This window comes from Scleropages formosus, chromosome 1 (genome assembly GCF_900964775.1).
Source record: "Scleropages formosus chromosome 1, fSclFor1.1, whole genome shotgun sequence".
NCBI classification, from domain to species: domain Eukaryota; kingdom Metazoa; phylum Chordata; class Actinopteri; order Osteoglossiformes; family Osteoglossidae; genus Scleropages; species Scleropages formosus.
In genome coordinates, this window is record NC_041806.1 from 27,854,040 (window position 1) to 27,861,669 (window position 7,630).

The window sequence follows — 7,630 nt, forward strand, 5'->3', positions numbered from 1 at the left end:
TCCACTCCATTTTGCCAAACCCCAGACAAACGTTGTCTGTTTCTTGTTTAATTTGTTAGCGACCTTGTTCATCACACCTGCTACTGCGGAAATTTCTGTATAAACACATATCCTTTCCCTTATAATCCGTTTTTTAGTCTGGTTATGTTCATCAGGACAGAGAGGGACGATTATTGTATTTCACGGTAAAATTAATGTAATTACACCGAGAAAATACCATCACGCAGTCCATAAAGTGTGATCTCTTTGTCCACGAGTGAATTTCACTCTGCTTCTCCGAATGAAGAGCTCGAGTACCGAGAAAAGCAAGAGTTCCTAGAAAACTCTTTATCTTGCTGCTCCGTGTGATTTAAATCATACGACGGCGCGCATTTTATTATAGGGCCCATAATCCATCGCCCATGTACGTACAAGGACAGAGCGAAACACACAGGAAACGGCATGAATTGCACGCCTGGAAGGAAATTAAACTTGAGGAGGTTCACATTGAGATACACATCAGACGGAGATGTCCCGTACGAGCACCGTCCCCCCCGAGAGCGGCTCAAGGACAAGCCACAAGGTGCGAAGGCAGTTTGACTGTGCGCGCGCGTGTGTGCGTGCGTGCGTGCGAGTGTGAGCGAGGTGTGCGACGAGCGGCAGAGTCGGCGCCTTCATGAAGGCAGTCCGTGCGGAGCGTGAGGAGATCCTCTGACCTCCGCCATGAGGAGATCCGCGGGGGGGCTCCAGCTGCACGTCCTGCTGCTTCTCTCCCGCTTACAGGCGACGGGGGCTGCGGGGCCCCTGCGAGGTAAGTCCGACACGGACAGTTAAGTTTGGGAATAAATAACTGTAAAAAAAAAAAAAAATGTTCCCCCGTTATGCATCGTTTTGTGGTACATCGGTGGAATATCTTGGCTTCACAAAGTACTGCAGTGTGACACTCGAAATGAATGAGGCTAATTCGTCTTCCTTGGAAAATACGTGCGGGAGCCATCATTATTTAACGTCATATAATTATTAATTATAACGCGACTTCATCTCTTCTACTCTCTGTGCCCTGTGTCCTGTTAAGCGACGCGGGCAGCAACAGGAGCGCAAAAAAATCCATAAAAAAGTTGTACCTCGTGAACGTTTTCAGTTTTAATGATGCTTAATAGCAAATGAACACCTGTGCAGCAAACAAACCGCGTGAAGTTAACTTGACAGCGCTGGACACACCTCCCCTCCCGGGCTGTGGCACACGCTCCAAAGCAGGAATGCGTTTTATGCGCTTCACAAACTGAATGAAGCACAGCTTCAGCCCGGCTACAGTCGAAGTGTCGAGGCGAACCGAGCGAGGCGCGTCGCTGTCGCTTTAAGGGCGCGCGCCGCCGCTCTCCGACCTGACTGGAGAGGAAGTGGAGTCGGGAGCGGCGCGTGGCAAATAGCCGCGCGAAGCCGCGTGAAGACGAGCGAATAAATGTGGAAAATCGCGCCCCGACGGACTGGCGTGTGAAATTTTGCAAATATTCACTTTATTCGGGATGTAGTCGCATGTCTTTGGCTCGTGCTTCTTCTTGACTTGAGCGGTCAGCAATTGAATTATCGTCATCCACCGCGTTTCTCTGCGTCCTCTCTGTCTCGCTCGCGTTCGGACTGATTTATTTAAAATAGATATACGTATTAAAGACGGTTTTTTTACCCACAGTGACGTGATTGGCGGTGTGCGTGTCGTGTGTTTTTTTAACCTCCCAAGATACTTTGTCAGATCTTCCCACAAGATACCACGTGGACACAGTAATAAGTTCAACTTTACCATTTATTCTGCGGTCAGGGTTTTTTTTTTTTTTTTTTTTTTTTTTTTTGCTTTTTCTCTCTCTCCGAAGGAAGAAACGCATGTGCTGAACACACGATCGGGGTATGTGATAAAGGCGCACTGAGAGCACCGCCTCTGATAAGGATGGTCACACACACCCTGACAGACACTCCGGGTGTGTAGAGACTTCCTTTGGAAAGTACTGCACGTGGGCGAAGCTCAGCAGCAGCAGCCTGTCATTAATATTGTACCTGTAGAAGCGCTCGCGCGTCTCACACACACCTCCGTCTCCAGTGTGTGTGTGTGTGTAAGCTTTTTTAATTCCCAGCCAAGGTCACCTGTGACCTTTTCAGCCCCACACACCTTCCTCTCCGCGGTAAAACTGCGTGTTTTTTTTTTTTTTTTTTTCTTTCTATTCAGATCTCTCAGAAACTTCTAGTTCCACTGTTCAATTCCCAGCACTTTGGAAAAAAAAACCAAATGGTGGTGCTATTATTAAACACAAAGTACTATCGTTGTTTCTGGGTAACTGTCCCAGGGTGAAGCGATGGGGGGGGGTGATCAATCCAGGAGCAGTGCGAGAAGAAGTGTCTCTTGTGTCTGATGCCCACATCATTGTCTCATATGCTTGGTGAACATTGGTGGGGGGGGTTTACACACACACACACACACACACCCTGCTAAAGAGTTCTACTTATTCACTTACAGAAAAACACGGGCAGTCTTTATCAGAGGATTCTTGTGAAAAAGTGAACACCATTTGCGCTTCCCTTTTTCTAAATATGTTTTTTTTTTTTCTCCCCTTCTTCTAATTGATTTCTTAATTTTATAAAAGGACATGCAAATCCTTTTGCAGAACTGAACTTGGGTACTGTGCGCGTGTTGGGGGGTATGGGTTTCAGCCCGAGAATTCTGCAAGAAGGTTGTGCGTAGACTCATGTTACCTGTATTAATCACGCAAACGCATTCTTTCAGACATAAATCCTGCAAATATTGACTGGAGGATAAGCAACACGTCCGATTCCATCGTCGTGACATGGGGAAATCCAAACACGCAGATCAAGAACAGCTGTTATGAGAGCGATTTGCAGTACAAGCGTCAAACTGATAATGAATGGAAGGTACATATCTGGTGTGTGAGTGTTTTCCATCGACAGAATTTAGAAATTATACATTACAACAGCACCAACAAGTGCACCTGTTATCATACTGAATACTGTCTAAAGCTTTTTATCATTTTACCCAAATACTTTAAGGAGATAAATCAAGTTAAATACATGTTCCAGTGATATTATAGCAGAATTTCTGCTAGGACTTGAACTTGTGTTCGTAATCATTATACTACTTGATACCTTTTCAGCATACATCAAAATGTGTGTGTGTGTGTGTGTGTGTGTGTGCCCACCCTGCCCTTTTCTGCCTCTTAAAATAAGCTTGTCTGCTGTCCTCCTGGTGTTCCACGCAGAATGCTCAGCTGAAGGGCTTCTTTTTCTCACTGCCCAGTCCGGACTGGAGGAAGAATTATGCCTTCCGGCTAAGGATGAAGTATGCATGCCTGGAGAAGCAGTGGAGCTCATGGACACCAGAGAAGCTCTGGAAAAATGCAACTTTCCCAGGTTGACTTCAGTGGTCCTTTACACCACCAAAGATGTCATTGCAGTTATTCAGGCAGACATCTGTCCTTCCTGTTTTACGTTTTACGCTCTTCTGCTTAGGCGATACAGCAAAGGTGTACTGTACTACACAACTGGCAGTTTCCCTGGGTTATAACATTAAGCACAAAGAAACCATGTCGGAATGCTGGCATAATAAATGCTCCTACCTAAACCTGTAAATTAGTTTGTGAACATACGTGTGGTAAGACGTTCCATGACCCTGCTGGTATCAGTCCCCATATACATTACATTTATTCATTTAACTGAAACTTTTCTCCAGAGCAACTTAGAATGTTAAGCTACCTACAGTTTTTTTTTTTACACATTTATACAGCTGGTTAATTATACTGGAGCAATTCAGGGTAAGTACCTTGCTCAAGGGTACTACAGCTGGAGGTTGGAATTGAATCTGCCTTTTGGTCCCAAGGCAGCAGCTCTCACCACTGCGCATCCCGGTCCCCTCATCGCAACTTCAGATCATGTTAGTAGTTCAGATACTATCAGATGAGCAAGGTTTGTTGGTACGTTTCCTGAACAAGAAGTACCAAAACCCTTAAAGCGAATACAGTACACTGGGTTCTCAACGGAAAAATACAATTAGGTTTAAGACTTCACAGGTTGTGGGATGGTTTGTGTTAACCCTTGGCATACTGTCCTTAGCTGCATGATGTTGTGATCATATGCTGTTCCCAAGTCACTTTTAGCACTGAGATGCAATTCAGTGCCATTGACCGAGTCATCCCATAAACATGTCAGACGCTTGTTACCTTTGAGACACTTTCAACTTTATTTATCACCACATACTCAATAGAAATTTGATAAAAACCAGTGTCCCTAGATTTGTTTGTGGGTTATTGTTATGCAAAACCCTTGCATATAGCTATAGAAAATTAAAATATTTTGTAAGACTTTGCATTATAACATTTTTATTAACTATATGCTGCCTTGAAACTAATTTAAAATGACTGAAAATAAAAGTACATGGTCTCTACAAACCCTTTTTGAATGCTGATAGTTGAGTGATTTATTCTACAGACCTGCAAAATTCATCATCTTGTTACTGAGCGTTAACACTAAGAAATACCAGACACCTGCTGTAAACACAGTAAACATTCCAGAAGTGCACAGAATGAAGGTGGTTCCACACTTTTATTGTGTTTCTACTCTGTCTGAGTTAGTTTTCCTGCTAATGAACGGTGACATGTGGAAGTGCCATATTGACTCAGCAACGGAAATTTTGGAATGGGTATAAAAATGCTATTAAAATTAATAAATAAACCGTAAAATGTTAATATCTTGAAAAATTCTTAATTTGAATGTTCATAACACAAAAAATGAGTGTACACAGTTGCTTAAAAGTCACTGCTTTTTTCTCTTTTTTTTTTTCCAACAGGCCCAGACACACCTTCAGACGTCGATGCCAATTTTTATGTCCTATTACTTCTCATCCCATTGACAATGTTCATGCTTTATTGTATGTTTTCTCAAAAACGGCAAGTATTTTTTCCTGCAGTATAAAATTTGAAACTTAAAAAAGCAAAAAGGTCCTATTAATAAATGTTCTTAAAAGTCTTTATTAAAATTTCAAATAAATACTGTACTGAGCTAGTAAAAAAAAAGAAAAAAAACTTGTGTGACGTACATAACGTATGCAACATGAGGTGCCAGTCAGAGCACAACATGATTCATTGTAGAGTGCGAAAGAGAGCGCTGTAACAGGTGCGGTTTCCAATGGAGGTGAAAAGTGCGGTAAGACGAGAGGAAGGCAGAGGCGTGTTGACCCTTTGGCTATTTCTCATGCAGGATGCGAAGATTGCTGGTTTCTCAGATCCCAGACCCAAAGCACACCTTCGATGATCTCCTCAACATGGAACAGTCCCAGGTATAACAGAAACGTGCGAGTAAGCTGCAGTTCTCAGTGCGCGTGAGAGCAGCCTTTTCATATATGGTTCTCTTGCCCACAGTGGTGGCCCAGCCTGGAGAACCCGTGCGGCGACTGCGTGACAGTGGAGCTGGAGGTTGTCTGTATGGAGAAAGAGGAGGAGGAGGAGGTGGACAAGGAGGACACCATCTCCACTGAGCCTCATCCAAGTGAGCAGATCACTGAGACTCTGAGCAATGGCCACGGTGACGCAGGGGGAAGCACCTGTCCCCCAACAGACTTCAATCCCATCCGGGAAGACAGTCCCTACGTGTACCTGTGAGCAAACAGAAAAGAACAGGATGGCCTTCGTGAGCCACACTTGTAGCGCAGAGAGGGGTGAGCCGAGGTGAATTCGGACCCGCATCCCTTGCTCTTCACAAGATGCCCTTTGCACGCCGTTAGTTCTCACATAACTGTAATATCTGTATAAACTTAGAAACACTTTCTGAATGTCTATTAATTTATAGTTGAACTGTCACATGAATTATTTATTTTTACACTCATGCAAATTATGCATGAATGATATTTTTAGAGTTCTGATAATGAACTTTATTTCAGGATGTTCACACTAACTACACATGGTAACCCAGATCAGGAACTCCAGGTTAAATACACACACACACACACTTTCTGAACCACTTATCCCATACGGGGTTGCGGGGAGCCGGAGCCTAACCCAGCAACTCAGGGCGTAAGGCTGGAGGGAGGGGACACACCCAGGACAGGACGCCAGTCCATCGCAAGGCACCCCAAGCAGGTCTTGAGCCCCAGACCCACCTGAGAGCAGGACCCGGTCCAACCCACTGCGTCACTGTGCCACCATGCCCCCTGTCCCAGGTTAATATATAAAACCTATGAGCAACATATGAAATAAAACATGAAAATATGTGATTTCCCCCCTTTTTATTTCATTTTCCTAACCCCTGGCATTACCTTGAATCTTTCCTGTATTTACTGTCATATTTACATTGAGCAAAAGATGGCACTATTGCAGTCCTGATATCAATCCACAGAGTTTCAAACTGAGCTGTGAACTCTTTCCACTGGGCGGCACAGATTTATTTTTTTTTAAAGAAAGATGTAGGTTAATTTGAAGGCAGGTTTAAAAAATTAATGTGCGTGATAGATACAGAGTTTTGCTGTGACGAATCATACAAGTGTAGCTACAAATTCCTAGAGATGCCTTTCTGTAGCGCACACTCTAATGGCTGATGCTTGGGGACATGACAAAAATAAAAAAAAAGAAAAAAAAATCTCAAAAAGCAGAAAAAGATGAACAGCAGGTACTATGTACAGCTACTAGATACATAATGACACACATGGGAGAGTTAAGTATTTTTTTATTTATTTCAATTTTTTTTTTACATGGTGATCAATCCTTACTCAGTTCCACTCAGACAATGTGTGTCCAGGTCATTCGTATTTTTCTTACTCCTGCGAATCGTTTCCTTCCACGTGCATGTTCTGTGTTTTATTAGAAACTATCAATGCATGAGGGAAAGGCAGAACAATGTCGGAAGGCCACAGGTTGAGGCTCTTACATCCTAAGCTACAATTCTGTAAACTGCTGTACATAAAGGCCTGACTGTGGTCATTATATTGGGCAGTGCTTGATTTCCCATGTTTTTACACTTTCATCTGTGATCCTTTGGAGCTGTTCTTTTAATCTGTCAAAAGCCTTTGCTTATGTTTATTTTAATTATAGATTCCTAGAAGCAGATTCGAGCTTTCATTTAGATCTCATTGCAAAAAAAATGTACAGAGTAATATTCAAGTGGTTTATTATGGCAGAAAAGTATAATTGTTTCTAGAGCAACACAGCCCTGCGAGCCTTAATGCTTACTTTATGTAATTCAGTTTCTGTACGTGTCCAGACTGCTTTGCTTCTGGAAATAAAAGGGAGCCTTTTCTTCTCGTTCTTAATCAATGCTTCGTCTTTTTAAAAAAAAAAAAATATCCAACTGCTCCATGGAGTGGGGTTCCTTTGAAGAGCAAACCTAGAGCCTGGGGCGCGTGTTGATTGAGCGAGGCCTTGGTGGAATAAAGGAGCTTTGTTTACTGGCAAACACCTAAGTGCAAACAGAGGGGTTCTGCAGAGAACTGCGACCACGTCGATCGCAGAAATTATCATGGAGAATAACGTGGCCTCCAGAGAGCTCATACCGGCCCCCAAAGTTGCGCCCGATCCCACGACCGCGTCTCCGCACACACGCCATCTCAGACGGTTCCTGCCTGTTTCCATCGCTCACTTTATTTGCTTGTGCAAGAAATGAC

At 43.4% G+C, this 7,630-nt stretch overlaps 1 protein-coding gene across 1 annotated transcript; it reads left to right on the forward strand.

Moving 5' to 3' along the window:
* Positions 1 to 575: 575 nt before the first annotated feature.
* On the forward strand, positions 576 to 6,022 carry crlf2 (cytokine receptor like factor 2). The gene is made up of 6 exons (XM_018739154.2): positions 576 to 790; positions 2,753 to 2,898; positions 3,243 to 3,393; positions 4,826 to 4,925; positions 5,236 to 5,314; positions 5,397 to 6,022. Exons 1-6 carry the CDS (start codon positions 703 to 705, stop codon positions 5,634 to 5,636), a joined length of 804 nt encoding a protein of 267 aa, XP_018594670.1. The 5' UTR covers positions 576 to 702; the 3' UTR covers positions 5,637 to 6,022.
* The last annotated feature ends 1,608 nt before the right edge of the window (positions 6,023 to 7,630 follow it).